The sequence below is a fragment of the Aquila chrysaetos genome, chromosome 19 (assembly GCF_900496995.4).
Source record: "Aquila chrysaetos chrysaetos chromosome 19, bAquChr1.4, whole genome shotgun sequence".
Lineage (NCBI taxonomy): Eukaryota > Metazoa > Chordata > Aves > Accipitriformes > Accipitridae > Aquila > Aquila chrysaetos.
This window is the reverse complement of record NC_044022.1, coordinates 6,152,939-6,180,671: the sequence shown is the minus strand read 5'-3', so window position 1 is coordinate 6,180,671 and position 27,733 is coordinate 6,152,939. Positions and strand designations below refer to the sequence as shown.

General features: G+C 41.2%; 1 protein-coding gene across 4 annotated transcripts in view; it reads right to left on the bottom strand.

Moving 5' to 3' along the window:
• Positions 1-27,733, bottom strand: part of ATP8A2 (ATPase phospholipid transporting 8A2) — a 356,040-nt gene that overhangs the window by 309,456 nt on the left and 18,851 nt on the right. For 2 of the 4 annotated variants that reach the window (XR_003927481.1, XM_030042177.2), the window contains exon 2: positions 5,105-5,249. Coding sequence is in view for 3 of the 4 variants with exons in the window: in XM_030042177.2 (XP_029898037.1) it covers positions 5,105-5,249 (145 nt within the window). In the remaining variant the exon portion in view is untranslated. Of the gene's footprint in view, positions 1-5,104; positions 5,250-5,435; positions 5,459-16,484; positions 16,576-27,733 lie in introns of those variants that run through there. The other 2 variants (XM_030042178.1, XM_030042179.1) reach the window with 2 other exon arrangements.

The following is a 27,733-nucleotide window of genomic DNA, read 5'->3' as shown; positions in this document are numbered from 1 at the left end:
TTCAGATGCAAGTCAGACTTGCACCAGGACACACTACCAGGCCTTGAACATAAGAATATTATATAGAGCAACAGTTACAACAGCAACTGCAGTGTACTTCAAAAATCTGGAGACAATTACTAATGTCCTTAAAGTTATTTCAGCACTTTTGTGCTTCCTGGATCAAGAAACCAGAAGTCCCAACTACTTTTGTATCAACATTAACACATGCAGCAAGTGAGGGGCTCAAATCACTTAACTGGTGATTTTTACTGCCTGCACTGGAAGAAAGTTTCAGTACAGCACTGTTATACATTCAGTATAAGCCACTGATGTCAGAGTGGATTCCTGTATTAATAAGAAACATCAAGGAATTTTATTTACATGAAAGCCAGATCTGTAGAACATTCTCACTTTAAGCAAAATAAACCAGTCTCCACTGAGTATATATTTGGAAAAGTATTCATGCCATTAGTTTGGCAACCTCAGAAGTACTGACACAGCATTCAAACCCCTATCATCACACGCCATCTGTATCTCTGTTTTTACAAGGCAATAGGCAAGTTTGTTTTCAAACTATAAAATAAAGACCTCTGAGTCACCTCCCTCACCATCCAGGTAATCACACAAATCAAACTTGTAATAAAGAGCTATGGTTTAAGCACTCAGGCAAACTCAGGTAGCAAAAATACCATTTCAAGTCAAAACCACCAGACAAGCTGGCACTTCTGCTAAACAGTTATTTTCACACTGTGCTGATCCACTACATAACGAGTGTACAAACTACCATAATTGCTCACATTGAATCAAGCCAACAGTAAAGAGTCAGAGGCTGAAAACATTAATGATTGATAACATTTTGTGTTTCACACCTGAATTACAAGTAAAAGCCAGTATTTTAAAGATGTGCAAAGAAAGCCTTTTCTCACAGCACCTTGGAAGGAAGGGCTAAAAAAAAAAAAAAAAAAAGATATGCTGGCTGGGGTCTCTGTAGAAGCTTGACTACCATCTCATGCTGCCTGTAGCCAGGGATGTCTTAAACCTGATGACTGTTAGTAGACTTCAATCCCCAAATGTAGAATGCCCAAGAGTAGATTATAACTATTGACTAAGTGGCATAGAGCTGTGTACAGAGTGGCTGGAAGTTTTCAGGACATTAAGTTCAGTAAGAAATGTAACATTTAAGTACAGAAATGCCCCTATTAAACAGACACATATTTAAGTATATTGAACAAGTCAAAATAAGTACTAGTTAGCTTTCATAAAAGCAAACATACTTAATACCACAACTAGAGCTGTGTTGGACAAAGTAATTCTATTTGTTCCATTTCTACATATTTCAAAGCTTCTAAAATGCTTCAGCTGAAAATGGAACATCATTTACCTTTTATTAAAAGGTCCAAAGAGTTACACACGCACAAAGTTTTTCAAACAACATAGCAGGGATGAAAACAGCTTCTAATACAGATAGAAGAGAGACGTTCCTACAGAACAAATCACTGCTGCTGCAGTGTAATAAAGAATGGTGACAGCCATATATATGCACATGTAAAGGACAAAGCTAAATGCAGCCTACAACAAAGTTTTACAGCACTAGGTTTTGAAATAGTTTGCAACAAAGTTTGAAGACAAAAAAAAAAAAACCAAAAAACCCCCCAAAAAACACCTTAGCCATTGCTCTACGAAGTTCTCAGTCTCACTTACTCCAGAAAGCCTGAGGAAAGAGAAAACAGTTCTTCCTTCTGCATCCTCACACTTTATGACTTTTGGAAGCATTAGTGTCATCTTGCCATCCACTCAGCTTTTGCAATAGCACTATATACTGTCCTGGTTTCGGCTGGGATAAAATTAATTTTCTTCCTAGTAACTAGTAGAGTACTATGATAGGACAAGAGGAAATGGCCTCAAGTTGTGCCAGGGAAAGTTTAGATTGGGTATTAGAAAAAAATTCTTTACTGAAAGGGTTGTCAGGCATTGGAACAGGCTGCCCAGGGAAGTGGTGGAGTCACCATCCCTGGAGGTGTTCAAAAACACAGAGGTGTGGCACTTCAAGACATGGTTTAGTGGGCATGGTGGTGTTGGGTTGATGGTTGGACTCAATCTCAAAGGTCTTTTCCAACCTAAACGGTTCTATGAGTCTATATTTTGGGTTCAGTATGAGAAGAAAGTTGATAACAAACTGATGTTTTCAGTTGTTGCTAATTAAGTGTTTATACTAAGTCAAGGATTTTTCAGCTTCTCATGCCCAGCCAGCAAGAAGGCTGGAGGGGCACAAGAAGTTGGCACAGGACACAGCCAGGGCAGCCGACCTGAACAGGCCAAAGGGATATTCCACACCAGGTGACATTATGCCCAGTATATAAACGGGGGGGAGTTGGCCTGGGGGGTGGATCACTGCTCAGGAACTAACTGGGCATCGGTCATCGGTGGTAAGCAATTGCATTGTGCATCACTTGTTTTGTATATTCCAATTCTATTATTATTATTGTCATTTTATTATTGTTATTACTGTCTGTATTAGTTTCTTCCTTTCTGTTCCTTTAAACTGTTCTTATCTCAAGCCATGAGTTTTACCTTTTTCCCTCCAAATGTCTCCCCCATCCCACTGGGTGAGGGGGAAATGAGTGAGCAGCTGCATGGTGCTTAGTTGCTGGCTGGGGTTAAACCACGACAAAATTATTTAGGTGAGGTATCAGGGAATAATCAATTTTGCTTAACTTGGCCAAAACTAAAAAACACTGGTACTTATCACTTTTGCCTTTTTCTCCCACAAACAAACATAAGAACTCACTTTTAACAGTGCCTCTCTCCCCAAAAAAGTTAAAAAGCTCAAGATGCTTAGAACATCCTAAATGAAAAGCCATACCACTGACCTACCTTCCCCCACCCCCTGCACCTCCATTTCTTGCTGTATTTTGCTTAGTTTTGAGCAAGATATTCCACACTACCCCTTTATTCGGAAAACTTCCTATGAACATTCACAAATTCCCACCGTTGTTCAGAGAATCCTTGATGACTACCAAAAAGGTGACAGTCAGAGGTCACATGATTTACAACAACCTGTTTTATTATCTCCTTCAGTTTAATTTTCCATAAGCCCTTATGTACAGATGTTTATCCTCTTACACAGTACCCTGTGCTGTGGTACACTGATGTTTCGTATTGAGACAATACATCTTCAAATCCAACGGCACTGAGAAATCCAGAAGCTGAACACAGTAAGTAAGTCAGTCCAAGGGCAATACAACACTGCAGTTGAAGACAAACTCCAATACACATAAGCAAGTGAGTAAATAAACCGCCACTCGTACTCCACACAAGGCACCCTTACTCATGTTATGAGCTTGAGTCACCTTTACCTTCATTTCCACTGGGCTCAGGGAAGAAAGTTAATCCAGAGGATGGAGAGAGCACAGCCAAAGCCTGTCGCCCTTTTAAGAGTCAGAGAGACCAAAGCTTTCTTACTGAGCAGCAGCAAGTTATTATAAAGTAAACTTGATTTCCACGTGACACTACAGAGCTAAGATCCCTAATCAGGTAATGCAAACATCTCTACTTTCCCACAACACTACCTGCATTTTGTCCTATCCCTCACATACCAATATTCCTCATGACTCAAGTTACCCTTGTCAGGAGGCAAAGCTGCAAAAAGCTATTGAAAAAACTTTCACGGCTACCAGGGCATGGCTTCCAGACAGTGAGTTGGACACAACAGCTTTCAGGCGTTTGTAATAGCACTATCAGGAACAAGTTCTTGGTAGCAAAGCCACACACTACTTTTCTACAACATTAAGCCAAATGAGAAAAGAATCCCTTCTGGAAAACCTAAACTACCACTTCTGCCAACCCTCTATTCCCTGCTTTTCCTTGTGTAAAACAGGAAAAGTACAAGTACTCCATCCACAGAAAATGGTCAAACTCAGCTCATAATTAGTCAACAAAAAATAAAGTGAGAAAACATCCAGTATTTCTGCCCACATAAAAAAGCAAGACACTAAGCAAATCTGTCATTTTAACTGCTCCTAAACCATACAATTTCCTAGACAAGTATATAATAAGTCAAAGTTGAGGAGAAAATCCTGTATGAATAAGTTGCTGCACTACCTGGAACACCAGCATGCTTCCAGAGGATATTCTTAGAATTGCCCTTGATAATACACACAATAAGCCAGCTAATGGAAATCATTGTTTTAGGCAAACAAAAATTCCTCTATTTTCATAAAGGCACTCATCATGTAAACCATTCTTTGAACAACCACCCAAACATTTGCATTAACAAACAGAAGCCTGCTAAATAACACTCCTCCTTAGTCATGACAGGAGCCATCTGTTCACCTAGCTAACCCCAGGCAAGCGTGGCAAGCACCGCCACAACTTACGTTATTCATCCTCATACTCCATGTTTCAGTGCACGTTATTTGTGTTTCCAAACTGCAACAGCACGGCATTAATCATACCAGTAGAAGTCTTAAAACACACCCCCTTCCAATGAAAGGCTCCAAATGCCAAAGAAAATTCCCTCTGGTCTTCAATTAAAAACCACAAGTGGACCGTAGCCTTGTATACACGGGGATGTGAATTTGTAAACTCTGTAGTATCCTTGTCCTGTTAGACTTACTTTTTCTTTTCATCCTTCCTACTCTGTACTTCTTTTATACTTAATCTAGTTATTCTTACAGCTAGATGCTACTTTTTAAGAGAACGCTCCATGGAGTTTACATAGTGGATTCTATCCAAATCTCCCACTACATTTTCACGGTTAGCCTTTATGTCCAGGAGTACTAGATTAGGTCCTGTTATCCCAAACCTCAGCGGCCCTACCGAAGCGAAGGCTTTTTCACGCATCTTACCCATGCAGCTCTACGAGCTCCCTGCTCTCACTACCCTTAATACAAGAAGTTTATTTACCCCTTGCTGCTGCTGCGGGATCCCTCCCTCCTCCCCGACTCTCCCCTGCCCCGCCAGCCGGACCCCGGTGCCCACCGCAGCCAACGCAACCGGCTGCCTCGGCAGAGCCGCAACTTACTGTGGTGAAAGCAGGTCTGGGCAGGGGCAGGGGCACGGGCACGGGCCGGAGCCCCCCCGGCCGCCGCCTGGAAGGGGAGAAGCGGGGATTGCTCCGTACCTGACCCAGTTGTCGCGGAACTTGCTCTGCTGGGGCTGGTTCAAGTAAATGGTGCGGGCTGGTGCCTCGTCCAGATCCGCCGAGGACGTGGCTCCGGACATCTCATCATCCGCCTTCTTGTAGCCCGAGGGGGAACAGACGGGTCCTGCCGGGAGAGCGCAGAGGGGAGGCGGTCAGCGAGGGGCCGCGCTCACCCAGGGGCCCGCACCCGCCACAGCCGGCCCGGCAGCTCCCGGCGGGGCCGCGCCGCGGGGAAGGGAAGGGAAGGGAAGGGCAGGGCCGGCGGCGGGCGGCGAACGGCGACCACGAGCGCGCCCTCCCCGCTATTTACCACAGCGGCGGCTGATAAATAACGGCCGGCCGGGGAGGGGGCGGCGGGGCCCGCCCGCAGCCAGCCGCCAGCGGCAACAGCGCCGGGGCCCGCGCCCCCCGCCCCGCCCCGGGGAGGGGCGCAGACCCCGCCCCGCCCCCGCAGCGCTACCGGGCGGGCCGAGGGGCCGGTGCGCACCCCCCCACCCCCGGGATTCCCCGCTTCCAAGCTTTGCGGGCTGCGGTGTGGGACAGCCCACTGGGTGAAGCGGGGGGGGGGGGGGGGGGGGAACGGACGGACTGTAACGCCCACCGGGCAGCGCCGCGGGGCTGCAGGGGTCCGTTCGGTTCCTCGGTGCTGCCTACCCGCAGGGCCCAGCCTAAATCCAGATGCACGGAGCAAGGTATCCCTGGCCTGGCCTCCCCCCGGGCCCCACGGGCACGGCCAGTGCCGTGTCTGCTGGGCAAGCTGCCTGCCGCAGTTACCCACCGAGCATCCCGGGCACGGCTGGGGCTGGCTGGAGAGAGTTTGTGCTCGAAGGTAAGACTCGGTTTTAGACTGAAAAGAGCAAAAATAAACTTTTCGCTTTACACCTACAGCTTCAAAGATGAAATCTGAAAGTCATTTTCATCTCCGACTGGGCTGGAGTGAATTGAGTTCTATGAAGCATTGCTTCGCTTTGCATTAAAAGAAAGCCAAAATGGAAAGGAGCTGGCTATTCCCTCCATCAAGCCTCAAAATATTACCAAAGTTGTTGAAGACAGATTTATTGCTTTCCCCTTCCATTCTGAGCCATGGAGATGCCTTACATCACTTCAGCTGTAAATATATTAGGTAAGAATATCCGTTTATGAAATAAGCCATGGATTTACAAGCTAGCACAGGTGGCTCTAGACAAGAGTAAGACATCTTGTTTCGTAAGAGTCTAGTAAATACATTATTTTAGGGGTTTTTGGAAAGTCCATTCAAAGATAACATTGAGAAACAGCTACTGTAAAGCCAAATCCAGCAGCTATTTCTGATTTCTGTACAAAGCTAAGATCATACTGCAACAAACTGATCTAATCAGACAGTGAGTAGCTAAAAGGAACCCCTTCCATGAATAGTGGAGAGCCCCCTGAAATTATGTTCTTCACTGCAGCTTGAGGGAAATACTTCAGTCCTAATACAACCTTCAATATCTTGAACACTTAAGTTCTCACACATTACCAGTACTCGTCCTTTTTAAATAGACTACAAGTCTAAGCTAACATCCTACTCTTTCATCCCAGACTTTCCCAATGACTGATTCTTTATCGCTAAGTGCAAACAGGTTCGGTATCCTCTAGACGTTAGCCACTGGAGGGCAACATTACCCATTCATCTTACAACATAGTCCAGCGTACAAAAAAGCCAAACAACTTTGCCATGCTAGTAGCTGGCCAATAAAGCTAATGTAATTAACTAACTAATATGCTTTCAACAGCACCATCTCTTGCCCAAGGCAAGTGTTGCACATTGTGAATTCATACTTTGGAGACGTTAAGCTGAACTTGTAAGTGTGAGGCTAATGAATTGATTTTCTTTCATTTCAGTCGACACTAATTCAGGCAACAAAAATAGCCAACTTGATAGTATTTACTTTGTGAAAAAGGACATAAATTTAGGAAGTGAAATATGTAAGACTATACATTATGCAAGACTATGCCATTATAATACTATATTAGGTTACTCAGCCTGAAGAAGCTTGCCCCAACACAGGAGACCGCTCAACCTTGCTGAGTGGTTATTTTCCCCTTCAGAAAAACAGAGCTAAGAGCACTACTGGATACTTGCTGTTCTTTCCCATTGATTTCATGTTGTGTAACTGCAAAGGAGATCAAACAACAGTACTCTTAAGAGCATTAAGTGCAAGGAAGCAGCTTTCATCTGTTTTCCTAGTCAAGCTCCAGAACAGAAGTGCAATTATTCTAGAACAAACAGGCTGTAAAAATTGTTTTTTCAAAGACCTTATTTGTTTCACTTTCTCATAACTCCCTCGGATGCTTGAAATCCTCCTGCTGACTAGTTCTCTTCACTGCCAAGTATCATGAAGCTGCCCCACAACTTTAAGGATTAACTGAGTCAATACAGCTGATAAAGTCGAGCAGTATTTAGGTTTACTTAATGCTCTTGGCTGCTCTCTCCAAGAAAGGTACCCCAAGGACAAGAGCACTTACCTTATTGTTTAGATGCACTGAAATATTTTTCAAAGCAGACTTGTGAGTGTGTAGAAACAGCTGTACTAAGAAGGTTTTCATTTTTCAAAGTGGCTCAAGTCAGCTGCTTCAACTCTTAGTGGAATAAGCCTCATTTTGGAAGATTATCTAGTAATCCTGCCCTTCAGGAATGCCTTCTACCTCCCTCCCCTGTTACTAAGCAGATCACACCCAGAAGCCTGCAGACACAGTGACCGATGCTACCGGCACTAGATGCTCTCCTTGCCTGCATTTAGAAAAGTTAAGAAGCCCTGAGCTTCTGAGGGGCTCCTGGTGGGCAGCAGTCCCAGAGGCTACACCACCCTCAGAAGGCATCCCCCTCAAGGATGCTTCTTGTTTTAGAAAGGCTATGGATAGATACAGCACAAATTTGACCACTTCCAACAGTGGTGGAACTTAAAACTGAAGTCTGAGCAGCTCTTATTCAGTAGTGTTTACTTCCCTGTATCCAAACGAATCAGACTCATTGACTTCACTTTAGGGCACACCAACTTTTCACTCCGGGAAAGTTTCTCTCCCAGAAGACCTGCATGTTCTCTGTTATTTGCCCAAGGACTTGGACCACTGCTACTCAAATTTTGGATAAAACTATTCATGCTTCAAGGAGCATATTAATAGTAGACCATTGTACCTCATAGCCTGTTCATTTAGTGTGTTTAGCTACATCAGATTTTAGATCTTCTAACTACATTGATCTTATGTCTATCATCTCACACTTAAATCCTGTGTATAGATGAATGTAAATTCATTGCAAGTATGATGTTCAGAAGTCCAGACAATTTCATAAAAGGAAGCTGATTCTGCAAGAATAACCTAGCATGGTTTTGGTGTGCTAGTAGGGCAGCTCTCTTGACATGTTTAGCAAGTGATTTGGCTCAGCTCATATCTCCTGGGCTCTGCTGTTGGTTTTCCCAGTCCTCTTCCCAGTGTTTCCCCTGCCCTCAAAATCATGGAAATCCATTGCCAGTGTCACCACCTACTCTGCTCTCAGCTTGGTAAGTTGTACTTCAGGGAGAAAGGAAAGCAGGATTTTTGTACTGGCCAAAAGTTGTCAGGAATAGAATCAAAACATGTCATTAAGTGATTATTCCCACTCACCTTCAAGAAAAAAACCTTGAAAAGTCTCAGGTGGCTTGAGTAGAGCAGAAAACATCAAAAAGTAAATGAGAGCCTGACATAAAAAAACCTCAAGGGATACTTGCAAGCCAGTCTACCCAAAGGTGTTCTGTGAAAGTACTAAAGAACTAGTAGAACAACATGATTATTAGAGTAAAACACTATGATTACTACCTGGTTTTATGGAACTTAGATCCTTACAGGATTTAAACAGTGTCCAAGACATCTGGCTTCAACTCTGATGCATGAGACACTTGCTGCAGGAGTCTAATACTGTTTCCTACTGTGCTTTACAAGTTCCACAAGTCAGACTTAAGCTATAAACTCCCTTTTATAGAGCCCATTCATTTCTTCAAGGCTCTTGCTTCACACTATTTAACAAGTCAATTTTCTAAAAAAACATAGGATTAAACCTGACAAAAAGAGATTTTATAGCTTTCTCTCATTGTTAAGAGAAGCCAGCCTTGATGCCCTGACAAATTCACATTGCATTTGTTATCACTTGAAAAGCAACAAATTATAATTTAGTACTCCTACTTCACTGGGCCTGCAAAGATGACATTTTCCATGTATATCTGTCTCCTTAATGTCTGCTCAGTAATAATCATAGCTTCTCTATGATTGAGTAAATAAAGTGTTGTGAATTCTGTAGTGTTTTTAAAGATGAGTCACTTGGGATGCTTGCCAACTGTCAGGAGTCACAAGAGAACTCTTACTGAAGTTGTATCGCTTTTCTCTGAAGCAGATTAGCCAGCTAGTTACTACTTCAGTCTGTCTTGGTGAGGTGCTTGATTGCTCTAATATGTGTTCCATTTTTAAGAACAAGTGATAATAGAGCAATTAAGCACCTCACCAAGACAGCAAAGCAACAAGCTATGAGAAACAGCAGGTTTATAATGGAGAACTTCACCAGACAGGCTTCATCATGTCAAGTTTAGAACCTAAAGCAATAGAATGGTCACAGCCAAGAATCATCCTATTGATTTTGCACACTGCTTGCAGGACTGGGATCTAGAAGAAAGGACACTGAGCTAAAGAAGCTGACCCCACTTCAGCAGAGTTGGACTATGGTGTTTAGAGGTCTTTTCTAACCTCAACTACTCTGTGATTCTAAGCTTAGACAATGACAAGTCAAAGTTTAAGTAGCCATAGAGAGTTCCTTGTGTCCCCCCAACTGTATTAAGGGGCATTTTTCAATTAAGAGACATTTGAAAGACAGCTTTCCTCAGAGTGAAAAAGAAAACCTCACCAAAAGCCTCCAAACTTTGTTTGATGTTATTGTTATAGGCTTGGTCTCAAATAAAGAGTTAGCAAATTAAACATCAGAGAAGTTAAGACCCATATTTAGAGAGGTGGCAGACAAGTTTGGACTTTTGCCTGCACTGAAATACAAAGTTTGCTCTTAAGGAGCAACCCCAGATTCAGTGACTCACCATCACTTTCTTGGGATAATGTCCTTTTCACAGCATTACCTTCACAAACCAAGTACCAAAGATGACACCAAATGAGAAGTTCTGCAGTTGAGAATTGTCAACAAGTTCATATATAAACAGTGACTTTGAAGCTTGGCTAAGCGAGTTGTTTTTACCTAAAATACATTCTTTCTTGCACTATTTCATTAGCTGCCTTCACGGTTCAACAGAAATGCGCTTGAAAGTGAATCTAAAAGTGCATAAAGGTAAGAGTTCAAAAACAGGCAGAGCACAGCATGCTCTCACAGGAGATGCAGGGCATGAACTCAGCTACCAGGTCCTCCAGGAAAACTTTGCTCCCACCAGGACTGAGATACCTTAAGCTTGAGTTATAACCAAGTCATGTGAAAAAACTTGATGAACAGCATTAAGGTTTTCTTTTTTTAGAATTTAGAAACCTTCTACAGTGTTCAACAGTGTAAGATTGTAGGCAAACGTTCCGACATACTCAAGTCGGAAGAAAGGAAGCTCTAGAATAATTCACAGTGGAGCTTTTATTTTCTAGCTCTTCTATTATCAAGAGTAATTTTAAACATGCTTCCTTCTTCGTAGATACATGTCCTGCAAAGTAAGATGTCCTTAGATCATCCGCATGCAAGTACCAGGGTTCATAATAGCAACAGCCTTGAAGTTAATACTGCAGTTGCAAAACAGTTCTCACTTCTCTCAAGAATTATGCAAGAGCTGTTCTACCTGAAGTTACTGGAGAGATAATGGGTCTTTCATTTGCTAAAAGAGAAGAAAACATGGCACAGTATTCCTGCCCAGATGACATTTACCCTGTACCTTAGCAGTAAAGCAAGTTGCATCAAGAAAAGAAGCTATTTTCTAAAAAAAAATACTACTAAGTAATATATGTATTTAGTAAGTGGTATTTTTGTATCTGTTTTATTTTAGGCTGTTTAAGTTCTGTAAACAGCATCATGGATGTTACTAACATGCATCTTTCAGGAACTTCAAGCTTTCAGCAGGTACAGTTAAGTAGTCTGGTATTCAATTAACTGATCATGGAAACATGATCAATCTCGTCAATTTTAATAGGCAGTTATAAAGCAGAGGGGAAGAGGATACCTTTCCTCAGCTTTCCCAAAGGAGTTCCTTGGGGTTTGAGGCCAACCAGAACTTCTGTACAGGCTATTTACTAAAAACAACCTTCTACATGTGAGAGTAACAAGTATAAGATCTCAACAGGAATGCAAATGGAGCATAAGTAAAAGGAGTGGACAGTAAAGTACTCTATATTTTAGCCTAGGACTTCACTAGCACTGAGGTTCTATTAGTGTCTAATCAGGTTAGAGGGCAAAGAGTTATCTGAAAAGGGAATGGTGTCAGTTCTGCTAACACAAGGGCTATGCATAAGCAGGTAAAGTCTTTTTAGACTTGAATACTAACATTCAGTTCTTCAGTCCAGGATAACAAGGAGGCCATGACAAATTCTAGTGACAGAAGATGGTTGCTAGCTACAACATAGACAATACATGGCAGAACACATGTACACAACCTTCAGAGTACCATCATGAAATGCTTGTGACACTGGAAGCAAGAGCTATCCCTCCATCTGAATCATTCCAGGCATTAGGAACCTTGCAATGGGCCCTTTACACTAATAAGATGAAATGCTTGCCACCATGCAATGCTAACAAATTGGACAACAAATTAATACAGTTAAATGTCTGCATTAGCATTTCAGTAATTGGGTGACTACTCAGATCAAGCCCCTCCAGCTACCAGCTTGTGCAGTAATATACACACAAGCAGCATTACATGCAGTGCCAGCAAAGGTACTGTTTTCCTTACAGGCTAGAGACAATATAAAACACAAAAGTTGGAAGTGAACTCAGTTCTGACACTGTAGGTACATTCTCCAAATGCCTGTTATTGTTTTTTGGGGGTTTCATTTTTATTTTTAAGTAGTTGCATGGTCCAGCAAAACTACCAGGATACTGAGTGAGCAAAACAGCATCAGATTAGAGCTCTTCCACAAAATCTTATTCTTAAAAGCTGACCTGAATTTACATCTGTTAACAGCTAAAGCTATAGTAGAAAAACCTTGTGTTCAGGTCAAGCAATTTGAGATTACTATGGAACAGTCCTACTACAAGTCAAACTTGGGACAGGGGGAATTAAAAGCTCTCAGATAACCCCTCTGTTCAGGTCAGAACACAAAGAGACATCCATACCCACGCAGCAGGTATTTTAGAGATGCACAGCAAGGAAGAAAAGCTAGCTATTTTATGCACAGCATAAAACCAGATTTGAAGATAGGATTTTTTTTCAGACCAATAAAGAAACTGAGACTCAGATGAAGACAGTAGCCCCCAAAAGGATATTAAGAGTAAATAAAGTTTCCAAAGCATGACAAGAGAGGACTGAGCAAAGGAAGCTTATTTTCTGAACTCCAAGACGCAAGGAGAAAGTTGTCATCAATCAAGCTAACCCAGATATCACAAGGGAAATTAAGACAACACAGGTCTGTAGCTTCTTTTCTCTTCATAGCCATGCAACATGTATAGATTATCAAAATTAACAAGACTAAGAAGGATATTGTTTGGCAGGAAAGTTAGCCAATGTGATAATGTTCATTGATTTCAGAAGTTGCTTAAAACTCAAGAGTAGTTCCTTATAACAGTAGTTCCCCTTCTCTCTGTGAGAGAAGCTATCATGCTGGAGAAGTGGTCACTTGTCAGCCTACTCTGAGACCAATTTCGGGGACAGTTTCATTTAGTCAGTCAAAAACACAAGACAGGTGAGTGGCCACTGGTTTGGGCTTGCTTACTTCGGAGACCTACATGCAGCTTACAAGCATCAGTCTTAAAGACACACATTAATCCAGTCTTCAGGAACATACAAATGTTAAAAATCCTACAGTACAAACACCTAACAGTGCACTTCAGGGATCAGTGCAAAAAGTGCTGCTATAAATTGGGAGCTCAGCTAAGCCAAAAGAAAAGCTTGGATATACTGGTCAATCCAAGGAGGACTGATGGGCAGAACAACTGCACTGTCATGATAGATGCAGAGATACTCACAGTCTAGGTAGATCAGTAGTTAATAGGTGATTGATCAATCAGGTTAATAGACACACAGCATTAGTAGCTCTCACTTACAGTAGGTGACTAGAAGTGCACACATTTGTGAAAGACTTCTTGTAGCCTTAGCTGATACAACAGCAACTCTTGAGATCACAGAAAAGAGAACAAGAACTCCTTTTGCTTGGCCCTGTTAATGTAAGCCTGAACAGGAATAGTGTATGCCTTGTGAAGTTAAGTCACTTCTTTCATGTGTTTATCCCCGATTTAAGCTAAATTTGGCAACACTGAAAAAGGTCTTTTTGAATAATCTTAAATTACGAACTAGAAAGTTCTTAACTCCAAGAAGTTCAAGGCACAAAACACAGCTTGTTTTGAAGAGCAGCCTCAATCAGATTGTGAATGGAATTGCATGCCACAGAGACAGCTGGAGCCTGGATTTTGATGCATATGCCCAAATTGATTTGGATGAAGCAGCTAAATGTTGTCACTAACAAACTGAACAGATTCCTAGCAGAATGCTAGAGACACTTCAGAGAACCAAAAGGCAGCAACCAGGATTATGCTACTGCAGGAGCAGAGCATACAGTTTAGTGTGAACTACACACAGAGAAGATTCAGATGCATGATCATGCACAAATACTGTGTATTTCAAGAGACAGAACTTTTACTGAGGCAAGGGATAAGAAGCAGGTCCACCCAATAAAATACACTTCCTTCTGTATGAATAGTGGACAGCCACATTATTCAACGCAAAAATGAGTTGGCAGAACACTCAGGTGTGGGAAAGCAAAGGTGCCTAAGGTTGCCTGTGGTCTGAGTTCAGGTCTACTTTGTGCCATTTCTTTTTGCTTCTTTCAATGGCAAAATAAAGGCCTGATGTTTCTGTTCCCTCTAACAAGCCTCATATGCAGCCTCAGTGGGACCACGAGCAGAATAGCACTTTGCCTAAAATAGCTCTTCTCCATCTCCAAAGTAATTTTGTACCTGCTTACTTAATGTCAAAACCAAGCAGCTTCTGCTGGTAACGCTGAGCTAATAAAGCTGCATGAGACAACCATAATCTATTCTTATGCTGCCTCATGCTTCATAGCCATGCCCATCAGCTAAATTCCAAGGCTGAACCTGTATCACTAAGTAAAAAGAAGTTCGTCCCTTCTTCCCCTGCCCCAGCTTCCAAACTGAGTTTACAAAAACATTAGGGGCACTAGTAATTAACACCAGTTAAAACAAGTGGTTTGTGGTTGGTTTTAAGTTCCCATACTGCATTGGACAAAGTGGCAATTCTGGAAGCTTCACTCTCATTCGACTCTCCTTAGTTGTTTTCCAAACTCACTTATGTATCTGCTAGCAGCTTGTCACCATAACCTGGACTTCAAGCAGGTTTTTTTTCTGGTATACAATGTTGTGTCTTATTTATGAGAATCAATGATAGATCTGGGGCCTGAAAAAATAAGTTTCAGGTAGCAGATAAATTAGATCTAATAGCCTAACACAAAGTTGAATGCTCAGCTTCAGCAGCTACTGTTCAACATCAGAACTTTAAATAGGCAAGAAAGTACTGCAGCTCCAGTAAACCAGAGGAGTCTCCCAACCTGTCCCTGAAACCCCTCAAGTCCAATCCAAAACCAAACCCTTCATGTGCAACAGGTTTTCTAAGAGCTAGTCCGAACAACTGGCATTTCTCAAACTCAGATTCAACTCTGAAAACCACCTATGAGTTCCATACGCTCCAGGTTTCCAACAACTCAGCAAATACTATAAAGGCACCAAGGTATCCTACAATAAATCTGTCGGCATTTTTTTCCAACTAACAGCACATAACTTAAGCCCCGTAAGAAGCAGCAGTAAGGCAGCTTTGAAGGAGGCAATGGAGGCATTGATTCTGTGAGAACCTGATATACCAAGCACTAGCGTTCCCTGTTTGGGGTTACACAGTTTTAAGACTTTGGAGAACGATATTTCTGCTCACCTATTGGTGATGTCATACATCAGCATTTCACTGCTCTTTTTACTTTTTTCTTTTTAAGCTCCTGCATTAGCATGGCCCACCAACTACCAGTCAAGCTGAGAACACATTTGTACACATTAGAAAGCACTGAACAAATCTTCAGCATTTGAGACAGTTTGGAGGACACTGGTTTTAGAGCTCCTTATTTAACAATAACTTAGAAGTGTTTTATATGCAAGGCAACAGTGTAAACACAAATTCCACTGTGCAAACACATGAAAACACATACTGTGTCCGTTCTGCACGCACTTGCAGCCTCCAAGATGAAGGCAAGTTAACTAAGAAGTTCCTTTTGAATTTTCAGCTCAAGAAATCTTCCTATACAAAGGAAAACTTAGTTTAACATTGAAACCATTGCATTTGACAAAGCACAATGGCAATTCTATTCCCTTCTTCCAGTATCATTATTTGCAGTTCCTGGAATTTATCAGAGACTTGATTATTAAAGCAATTTTTAAAAGTGGACATGAGGTGGCAGAAGTTACAGCTAAACTGGATTCTTATACTTCAAACAAGAATAAACATCTCTCTTCTAAATAATCCCACTGCTCAAGGAAGACCCTGGAATTCTAGCACTTTTGTCAGATACACCTTGGATAGCCATGACCAGTAATCCTATGAGGGCCATGTACATAACTATCAAGCGTAGTGGATCTGTTAGGTGATTAGTAGAATATTTCAAAAAACAGCCATCAGAAATCTCCTTAGCACAACTGACAGTCACAGCTAATCCTTAGAAGAGAGCAGTTACAGCCTTCTCTCCTCCCACCTTTGAGGCTTGTTTCCCTGTATTAATATTGGTTCAAGCTAAAAATATCTTTGGCACATCATAATTCTATTAGTATTCTTGCACACAAGTGCTCTTTTTCATTTCTGTAATGCATCTGTTCCTATAACAATTTACTAACAGCTTTAAGCATATCAGATGCAAGCACAGCTGATCTTCATTTCCAAGAGAACAATTTAAACAAGAAAAAGAAATGTTTCCCCATTTATATGCTCATGATGTAAAGTTATCAGTATTCTTCTACTAAAAGCCCAGAGGCCTGTAACACTGGCTTCTAGCCAACACTAGATGAGAAAGACTTACTGAATACATACTGACCTTATGCTCTAAAGCATTCCCAAAGCTGCTGTTGTTAATTCTGTCCACCCACAGTTCAGTGTAATGCGCAACAAAAAGCAGCTGCCCATTGTACAGTTACCTAGACAGAAGCATCTCTTCCAGCGACGGCACAGAGACATGATGTTCATTCCTTCTTGCACTGGCTGCACAAAGACGAAAACAGCAGTAGTCCTTCAAAGATCTCTACAGCATTAGCAGGTCTCAAAGCTGATTAAAGTGATCCCCATGGTAATCTGTGAAATATATGTTTGCACTTTCAAACTGCCCCGCATTGGATTCACAGAAGGAAAGTGTGCAGTAGGTGCCTGTGTATACCCATGCACAAACAGACAGCTATGGCTTTCACTGGAACATTCTAATACATTTCAGCAAAAAAGGGAAATTGAGCATCATCCTGTATTTCAGCACTTGAAACAACCACCTACCCAGTTCCTGGACTCTGACCCCCTCATGCCGGGTTTCAAAGTACACTTTCTCAAGTGAAATCCTAGTAGAAAAATACAGAAGAACTCAAGTTCTGTTCCCGCTGGACATGCTGTCTGTGATGTTACAGGTCATGAGATCCATTCTTCTCTGCAGGCATAAAGGATTATTTTTTAAACTTACTTTTCCTTGCCCCTGAACAGGTTTAATGGCAAAGTATTTTGGCTCTCAAATGAAAAGGTTAAAAATGAATTGAGCTATCACTTCAACTAAAAAAATCCCTCTCCTTTAAGAAAGGAAAGGGTAGCTTTCATTTCTTTTCACCTGTAGCAACCCCAGCAGTATGAGCCTCTCTTTAGAGTCCCATCTACTTACATGGCCCTTATAGCAGCTTTGCAGGGTCCTCCCTCCCATTGCCCCCCTCCACACTATTTGCTTGCTTTTTGGATGGGGAATAGAAAAGGAAACATCAGCAGCCTGCTTAAAGCCTCAGAAGACACCCATAGGAGGTGGCAAGGATTTGACTTTTTGGACTGTATCGGAAGTTACCATCCCAATGAAGTATTGGATCTGCAAAATATTTCCCTGCCATCACCAGGCTCACCTCAGTGATACATCAGCTATTTTTAGTAAGGGAATACAGTTATGCTAGGACAGCTGTGTGCTATTTTTAGCAAGAGAGTACAGTTATGGTAGAACAGCTGTGTGCTCTGAGAAAGCCAGACCTCATTAGCAGGGAAAGAAGGCAAGAACCACCACTGGATGTTAACCACCAACTGCAGCTTGGTCAGTTCAGCCTCTGTGAAGCCACCAGCACACTAACATTACACCACCAACTTCAGAGTTTAGTTCTGTTTATGCCTGTGCAAAGCCAGGCTCCAGCTGAGAGGGGTGTATCAAGCCTATCTCTTACCACCAAGGGGAAGCTGGCTGGAGCAGAAAGTCAGAACATCACCTGGCAATTGGCACAACTAAGGTTGGTAAGAGATAAGCGTGTAAGGGGTATCAATTATTTATGAGCAAGACAATGACAGGAAACCATGGAAAACACTGCTAGCTACAAGTAAGTGCTTTTTCCTCAGGAGAGGAAGGTAACTCAAAATTTTAGTTGCTCTTATCCAGCTTTCATTAGGGAAGCATGTTGCATAATGCATGAGGAAAACATCTGAGAACAATGTTAGAGAACATTATCTATTCCCTACACGGATGAATCCATGAGCAGACAGTATTGTATCCGTTTGTCCTCTGCATATAGCTATACTCTGTTTCTCTTGCTAAAAACAGTAAAAGCTCACCATTCGACTAGGCTAGCCTAGATTAGCGGTTCCCTATTATAGGTCATATGAATGATCTGTCTTGAACCAAAACTGCTTATCTCACCTTCTCCAGGCCAGCAAGATCTGACAGCAAAAGCACTGTTATCACATCCAGAGGCAAGTAAGCCAATAGCACCAGGCTGGCCAGGCCCTGAATCCGTCCGGCAAGGTGTCGATTGCTTTCTGTCCCGGGCTCCACTTACTCTCTACCACCTCATCACAGCCACCCCTGAATCCACCTTATTTCAAAGGCTCAGCTGCTGCTGTAATGCATGGTCTGGGTAACATCTGCCTAATGTCATTCTAGATTAAAGCACCATACAAGTTATACTTACATAAAAAGTACTGTGGCTTTGTACTGCATGCTCCCCAAAAAAGCCCCCCTTAGATCTTTCCAAACTTGGTAACTTACACACACGCACCAGACAAGAAGTCCACCTTTGGATCAGTAAGCCTGAGCTATATATTTGCAACAGAAATCTGCTATGAAGAGTCCTTGATCAAAATAAGGGCTTATACTAGGATACAGTCAGATCACTCTCAACTTCATTATTTCTTTTCAAAGACAAAAAGCCTCATCTAAACACTTACACTGCACTGATACCATAACTTCAAATTTTTCAAGATAGCTTATTTTTTCCTTGACAGATGTAATAGACATGACAAGTATACTCAGTGGACAGGGTAGACACACTGACTTAACCTTGCTATCGTGACATCTTCTATATTGATTAGTTCTATTTTGTTGTCCTGAAGCCAAGTATGAACTTGTTACACATAGTTTATAAACACATCAATAAAACAAAAGTATCTCACAGCAGATACTTTGCATGAACCTCCAGGATTTTTGTGACTATTCCAAAATTGTACAAGATAAAAAACACGTTCCTCCACCCAAATTACAAAGTACTTTTCATCAAGCAAAGTGATCCAGTTCAAATTCTCTCCAAACTTGCCTGACCCTACAGCTTCATATATCCTTCAGTGGTTTGTACAGACCCCTCCATGCATTTCTCAGAGCAAATACAACATACATAAGCCACGTTCACACTACACTCAAGAACCAGTAGGAGGCACCTTAGGTCAGTACTGTTGGCATATTTACCATCAACTGTGTACTGCCTTGTATCAGTACTGCTTTTTATTATTGGAAATCCTTCCACACATAACACTGAGTACCAGCAACTCTGTACTGGCAGCTCCAGGCATTAACACAAAAAAAAAGTCAGATATCAAAACATCACAAAACCTTTTTTTTTTTTTAGGCATCATGATGTTCGGAGTCTTGGGCTTTGTCCTGGTTTCAGCTGGGCTAGAGTTAATTTTCTTCTTAGTAGCTGGTACAGTGCATTTTCAATTTAGTGTGAAAATAATGTCAATAACACACTGATGTTTTAGGATAAGTGCTACTTAGCAACAACTAAGTTAAGGATTTTTCAGTTTCCCATGCTCTGCTGACTGAGCAGGCGTACAAGGAGCTGGGAGGGAGCATAGCCAGAACAGCTAACCCAAACTAGCCAAAAGGGATATTCCATACCATAGAACACCATGCTCAGTATATAAACTGGGGGGGAGTTGGCTAGGAAGGGTGGATCACTGCTTGGGCATCAGTCAGCAGGTGGTGAGCAACTGCATTGTGCATCACCTGGTTTTTTTCTTGTTTTTTTTATTATATTCCTTTTCATTACAATTATTATTATATTATTGTTAGTATTACATTTTATTTTAGTTATTAAATCATTCTTATCTCAACCCAAAAGTTTTACTTTTCCTCCCCATCCCACTGGGAGGAGTGGGAGTGAGCAAGCAGCTGCGTGGTGCCACAACACGGTTTGAGGTTTGGTTTTGTTCTTTTAAAAACTTCATCTTCTCACCCCTGACCCTTTGTAGTAAACACAGGTCGCATTTTCAGGATTGCCTGCAATCGCAGCTTGATTGTTCTGCAGTGCAGGTTCATCTCCCCCTGTGCTACCTTGAAAGTGAGGTAGAGGCTCAACATTAGGCCGATCAGAAGTATCATGAAAGCTGCAAGCACAAGGAATTTGCTTTAGTGCTGAAGATAAAGTTCAGCCCTGATGTAATAGATGTTTTTGCATCAAGTTCATTGAGAACATTCAAAGTACAAGTCATTTTGAGTCCAACATTTATTCTAGAATAACAGCAGACTTGAAAATAAGTTTCTTTTTTTTGTGTACACTTCCCTAAAAGTTTTTTGCCAGTTTAGTATTCACCAAGCATCCCACTTCCATATGCACACTAAGGACGGACTTGATTAACACCACAAACTTACAAACAGAACAGAAAGACAGGAGATTCCTTACCCCATTTCTTCCCCAAGGAAACCGCTCACCCTTGAACAAACTTACTGACAACTGTAGAGAGCGACTAAACACCAAGTCAGTTGTAGTATTACTTATATCTGCTCCTAAAGTCACCCTGTGATTTTCATCATCTTGTTCATCCTGATAATCACAACTACACATTAGGATAAGCCAGGAATGCACAACTAAATCACTTATAAGGAAGTACCAGCTAACAGCAAATATTTTAGATAGTCACCAACATTAGCGCATCACAAGGAAATCTCTAACCACCTAATTCCTAAGTGTTCATTCAGTCTCAGCACACCCAGTCACCACCAGAGGTTTCCTTTTTTGCAGCCAGGGCATTAGGCACAGCTGGCTACGGTCAGAGTTGGAGCTGTGGAGCACAGGAGAACTTCTTCATGTAACAGGCACCAGACCCTTCTCGCTCATTTCTAGCATTCTTGCCTCTGAGATCAGTACATCGCCATTCATAAAATTGAGCTATTCTTTGAGTCACAGATACCGTTAAGTATTTCATTACTGAATAGGCCTTTAAGTAACAGATTTCACCAACAGCACTTAATTCACTTCTGAACTCTTTCGGTTCCCAAGAACCCAGCCCCAAGAATTCATGCGAGTCTTAAGCCTTCCCTGGCCTTTGTTCCCTACAAGCCCAATTACATCACTTAGTAATTATTCCATACCTTTTGGGGATACATTTTTTTTAAAATTCATCTTCTACCATTACATTATTGACCAGAACAGACAAACATTTAAAGGGTGATTCTTAATCAGGCAGAACACAAGCCTCCTCCCCTCCCCATTTGCCATCTCCCAGATTTTGATCACTAAGGTAGCCTACACTCCCCAGAAGAGCCTGCATCAGCTCCTTTTTGGCCCCATGAGCCAAACCTCCTAGAGCAGACATCAGTGCACTTAACAGCAGTACTGCTGCCACTAGTTCTGCATTCAAACTTCCACTCCTCTTGCACTTGCGTAGCTGTGCTGACAGCTGACTCCATCAAAGACGTGAAACAGTAGGCATTGCTCCCATCCTCTAATGTCACTGCACAGTTACTGTGCATTTCTAACATAACCTCACATTGCACAGAACTGTAAACTACCAGTGATTAGACTTTTCAACAGTACTAAGCAGAATGATTTTCAAAGCTTTGCAGCTGTCCTTATTATAACATAATTTGAAGTTAAATATGGGATTTCTGTCAGTCTTCCATACATTCTGGATTTTCAAGTCTACATCTACTCACTCCTACAGTTCCAAGTCTCCAAAGGAGAAAAAAAATTGTTAAAGAATTACAAAGCAAAACTGCAGTCCAGTTGCAGATATGTACATAGCCAGTTAACACCATTTTTTCAAAAACTTGAAAGTAATTTTTTCTTACTTGCTTAATTTAAGTTTTTCTTGAAGGATATTACAGTTCAGTGTCTTACTGTGCCAAAATGAATCTTCAAGGGCATTGCATGTTAGGAAGGTATCTTAACATGCTGGCCCAAGAGTGAAATAGGGGCCTGAATTACTACTACTGCTGGTCAAAGCACATATGAGCAAAAATGATGCTGTTTGTCAGGGACCCCTGAATAGCAGCTTGTCTAGACACAACACCTCTGCCCTAGTAGTTAGCCCTGGCCCTTTCCCAGCATACTTACAGCTCAGGAATAAAAGTGGATAAATGCTTTTGAGTGGAGCACTGTGGAACATCTTCAGTTTAAGGATAAGGCTTACGTCTTAATCTCTTGAGTTCTGACAGGTCCCCATACTTCTAGCAAGAGCACAGGCCACAGCTGAACAGAGTTGTTTCAAGTTAGTTTTATGCAAGCCTCTTTCAAAGCATATTGCTCAACTACCAAATATTCTCTCTTCAACAATCTACTCTCAATATAATACAGTCTTACTATGATGAAGTTTCTTTCTTAGCAACTAATCAAGCTAACAAAGTCCAGGACTCCAAGTGGTGAGCATATCCTAGGGACCGATGGCTGCAGAGACTGATCTAAAGACACAGGCTGAGCACCAGGATGTCATCTTTTTTTAAAGAAGTTTTCTACTGCATCTTCATGCTTTCATTTTTATTTGTGAAATGCAAATACTTCTGGAGGCCAGAAATATATTTTTGACACAGTTCAACATCACATTCACTGCTGGGAGTCCTAGTAAAAAGAGATTTTCCTTCTGTAGACAGTAAGAGATTTGTGCTCCTCAAAGAATAAGACTCAGTAGAGAAGTTTAAACTGCTTAACAGTATTTAAGTTCAGATTTTAAGCCACTCCTGTGCCTATGCCCTCAAATACATGATCACTTCACTGTGTGCTGAGCACCTATAGCACCTTCATTCCACACAAAGTGACTGCTTAATGTGTAACTACCAGTGGGACAGTCAAAGATAAACACAGCATAGCACTGAAAGCCAGTGCAGCACCCACAGCCACAAGCATAGCTCAGAACTCTGCAAGTTGTTAAAAACTTAAGAGTTCCAACAAATTAATAATTAGAAATAAAGCAAATATCTCTTCATTCTTTGTACTGCAAAGTGGAAGGCAAGTAAATATATAGGCCAGGTTTATGGCAAGCCAATGAGAAGGACTACAAGCCAGAAACCAAATACCACAACTGGCTTAAGTGCATTTATTCCTGCTCTGGTGACTTAATGAGTACTGGCCACAAACCACACCAATTAACAATTACTCAAGTCTTGTAGCCGCTAATGATTTCTGAAGTCTTGAACATAGTCCTTTGCAGCTATACTTAGGCATAAATTGTATTTGTTCTATAACAATTCAGATTCTTAGTACAACAGAAATATGTAATTTTGTTTAAACACCAAGTTTGAGTAACTTCAAAATAGTGTCAGTATCACTGAAGCTCATGGGAGTTTTGCTCAGATGAACTGAGAAGTTTTCCACGCATTACACCTCACCATCCCACCCAGTATTAACTTACCTGCTATTTCATTCTAAAAGGTTAAAAAGCTTTAGCATGGTGACTGAAAACATATCAGATTGGTGGGGGTAGCATCTAATTAAAAGATTTAATCCCTTCTCCCTGAGGCTGCTGTTCAGAGGACACAGTGGCTGAACATTGAAAACACAGCTCTTGTACCATCAGTTTGTCACACAGTATATTCAAGCGATTTAAGATCATTTTACTGGTGTATCAAACCCCACTAGTTCAAGCTCAGTTTTCCCAATCATGAAATCAACTTTTCAAATGTAGGTAATGAGCAGGGCAGTAACTGCTACAGCCACTTCCATTTGAGAGTATTTTCTAGCCAAAAGTTCAGGCATAACCAATTTCTGTTCCTTTGTTCCTAGCTGGATTTTGTTCAAGTTCAGAAAGCTGCTCTTTGCCCCCCTCCAGGATTTATCCCTTGAAGATTTGTATAAAGCACCTGTTCAAAAGAATCCTGAGGTAACACTTGCATGGAGCACCAGTTTTATGTTTTCATGATAGCAAACATTGACAGATGTGTCTAGAACTGCCTGCAGGGTCAGGAAGACAATTCTTCTAACAGGCATTTGTTAATAATGAAAGAGTAGCTGTAGGTTCTCTTTTAAGTATATTTCCCTAGCTTGTATAATCAAAGATTCATGTTCTCTACCATAGACTGGGAAGGGAATTAATTCTCAGAGCAGCTCAGCAGCTAGGGAGACCATAGTGTAACCTCTAATAATTTAGTAAGTGAATTTTCACTTTCCAGTTAATTTTTATCAGATCATCTCCAAGCTGCTGATAGCAGGCCTCAGAGTCAGGAAATAGTAAGCACATGCATGCACAAACACACAGAGTACAAACAAGAAAAATCAATTTCCAACCTCTTATTCTGTGCTATAATGTTATTTGAGTAAGATTAAGGTCTCTAGCAATGAGTGAGTCAATTCATGTTTATGGAATTTTAATGGAAAAAAAGTATAACTAACATTTTTGATTCCATAATTGTGCACCAAAGCCCATATTGCCATAGGATCTACAGAGAACTTGGCTTTTTATGCATCTATTACTTTTATTTAAATATAATATATAAAATCAGTAAATGTGAGATTCATTACAATCTATAACCCTCTGTGCTGGTTTTGGAACCACAACACCCTCTAAAGGAGGCCTTCCTCTATTCCTCCTCTCTGCAAAAATTACTTCAAATACTGCTTTCTTTTCAAAAAGTGGGGGTAAGAAATGAAATTGCAAGTCCTTTTTTTCCCAGTGCAAAGTGGAGCCTTAAAAGACAGCCAGGTTGAGCGACCTCCTGTTTTGTGAGGCATTCCTTGATTAGCATTAAGATAGTTGGTCCCATCTGCTAGCAATCTTTGTTTCAGATCAGTCTTACAGCAGACCTGACTGAAAGTCATCTTTTCTGCTCCCCTGCAGCCTTTGCAGCTGCATTCTACAGGAGAAAAAATGCTTGCAAACTAGTTTTGTAGTCAAGGTTGTCACAAAACATAGTATCACAACTTTTGAAAATAAAGGGGTTTAAAACAAACAGGCACAATTGAAGCCAGCTCCTGTATCACAAGCTTCTCTTTACTGGGCAAAACAAGCTATACCTTTAGAGTCCCAATTAAACCTCCCTCTTTACAAACCACTTTTGCCCCACAGAGTGAGGATTCTGACTGTACCCAAAACTGCCAAGTTCATGCTGGAAAGAGACCTGGACTGTCTCATTTCTCACAGTTCATATCTCTTGCTGTAGTCTTATACCATCCTTTTCCCTTATTTCAATGCCACTTACCTTTCTGCATGAAGTTTTCCCTTCAGCCACTACCTGGGGCTCTTTGCTATCTAAACAAAGCATTCCAATCTGATAACCAAAAGTTCTAGATGTGATAAAGAAAATATGGTTTCCATAGTTTTATGCAATAGCTATGACTTCTCAGAGCAAGATCTCTTTTCCCTAATCTCCTTTTGTTCCAGAGACCAACGCTCAGTTCATTTACCCAGGTACCTAATACACACATCCCAGAAGGAGAAACCTGATGCCATTGTGAATTCTGCTGGTAAGAAAGCAAAAACCCTGTGGGCCTTCTACAAATAGAAATTGCCACAGTAAAACTGAGAAAAACTATGCAGAAACGTTTTGCACACCCCCACTCCCCATGCCAATATCAATCCTGTATGAACCCAAATGGGAATGAGTTTGGACTGTGCTGTCCTGGCTTTCCCATTATACTCCCCAAGCACAGCAGGTCTGGAGAGCAATACCATCTTCCCATAAGCCAGAGGTGGCTCAAAAGCATAAAATGCAGCCTCACTGACTTAGCATATGGAAGGAAGGGCTTTTGCTTCAGCAGTACACACTTCAGCCAGTAAATTTCAAATTCAAAACAAAAAAATAAAAATAAAAAATTGACTGCAGCTTGGAAAAGTTTCCAGGTTTCAAGAACTTAGTTCTCCAAGTTGTTGACATCTCTGGTCAGAAATCCAGGAAAGTACTGAAACATTAATTCATCTCAAGAATTTGACTTCAGGCCTCAATCTCAAGGTTTACAGCAAAGGAGCACAGCAAGTCCCAAAACAGAGACAGCACTGTGGCCTGAAGCCCCTACAGCTTGTGTGAAATAAGAGCATCTTGCTGAAGTATGATTTTTCACAACTATTCCCAGTTAAACAGAAGTACACCATAAAATTAAGTAAATTTTGAAGATAACAACAACAAGACTCTTGTTCACCTACCACCAAATTTGTGCCGCTTGCTTACCACTCACTATGTAGGTATGCATCCGTAGAGGCTTCTTATGGTAGAGTTCTAAACACTGTCCCATCTACACATACTCAAATGCAGAGATCATCTTAAAAAAAATGCATTTTCTAAGATACCTGGCATGCAAAGGAAGAGAGAACAAGCTTTCACAAAGCTACATTTCTTCCTAGATTATATTGGTACTACCTACAGCAAGTCCCCTTGACATTTACAAAGTGCTTTCCTCTCCATAAAGAATTATTCATCAAGCAACCACAGTCAAAATTAACGCAAAACCCATCAATTTTATCTTTACAAAAAAGATTAAAGAACATAACAGTCATTCATATTCCCATACTAGTGGCTGGAAAAACTCAGAGGCAGACATGAACAGTTATCACAGAGTGAACCTCTGTTCTCCAAGTACTCCAGAGCAGTCTTCCAGTATTGAAATGAAGGAGATGCAGGATCACATCTATTCTCACTGTAAACATGTCCACATCCACAGTGTTACCAGCGTATGATACAACAAAACACAGGACCTCGTTGCAACTCCAAAGCTGCTTTTGTACTTGTGCAGCAAGACCACCCCTGCTACATATACCAGAAATACAGCTTTGTCAGTTGAAGTAATTTATGACTACAGCTTCCACAAAAACATCCACGACTACCAGAAAACAGTTCTTTAAGTACTGATTTACAAACACATCTGGGAGAAAAAAAAAAAATGGCGGCAAGAACAAATTAGGTCTTAGATTTCACTAGCAGGACAACCAACTTCTCACTCACTTTCATCCCAACTCAATCTCCCCTCCAATTAACATAAAAACCAATGCACAGAAACCCAGCCTTTAAATAAAGAGGAGCAATGCCTATATACATCTATTATCTGAAAGTAATAGTGAATAGTTGTAGTGAACTATTTTCAATTTTTGTGAACTAATATCCTGACACCTAGCTTGTGCTCTACTACTAACTTGGGCCACCAAAACATAAGCTAAAGCAGCATGACTATTAATTGATAATCCTTGCAATCCAGTTATCAATGCTTTCATCTCAATGTTATCAATGCAGTTGCTTCTATGTTAAACAGGCTTTCTACTTTAGAAAGCTAAAATATTGATGTAGATAAAGATGATGAAGTACTTGCAAACAATGTAGTACTATCAATAAAAAGAACAGGCATTTTTCTTCCATCCTTTTACTCTTAATATCCTCTTGAGTAAACACCAACAAAAGTCAAGTATTCACCATGTTCAGATAATTTTAGTTGGTTTAAGTAGCCTGAAGCCAGCACAGCTTCTTGCATTTGTTTGCACTTATATTAACACAGCACTAACAATGCTATAGAGTTGATTTAGCTCGTTTTTTATTTCTAGAGGCAAGAACACTAGATTGCTCTAAAGGGGGAAAAAAACATTTAACAAAGTCTTCCTAGAGTCACAGGATAAAGCAAAGAAATGCATTCCTCATACCCTGTGGCAGTAGCACTTGGCCTATGCCCGAGACTGCTGCCTTCTAAGAGAGGCCAGAAGAGAACTCATTTACCAGCTGAAACGCTGTACAAAAATGCCTTTTAAAACTTTTTAAAAG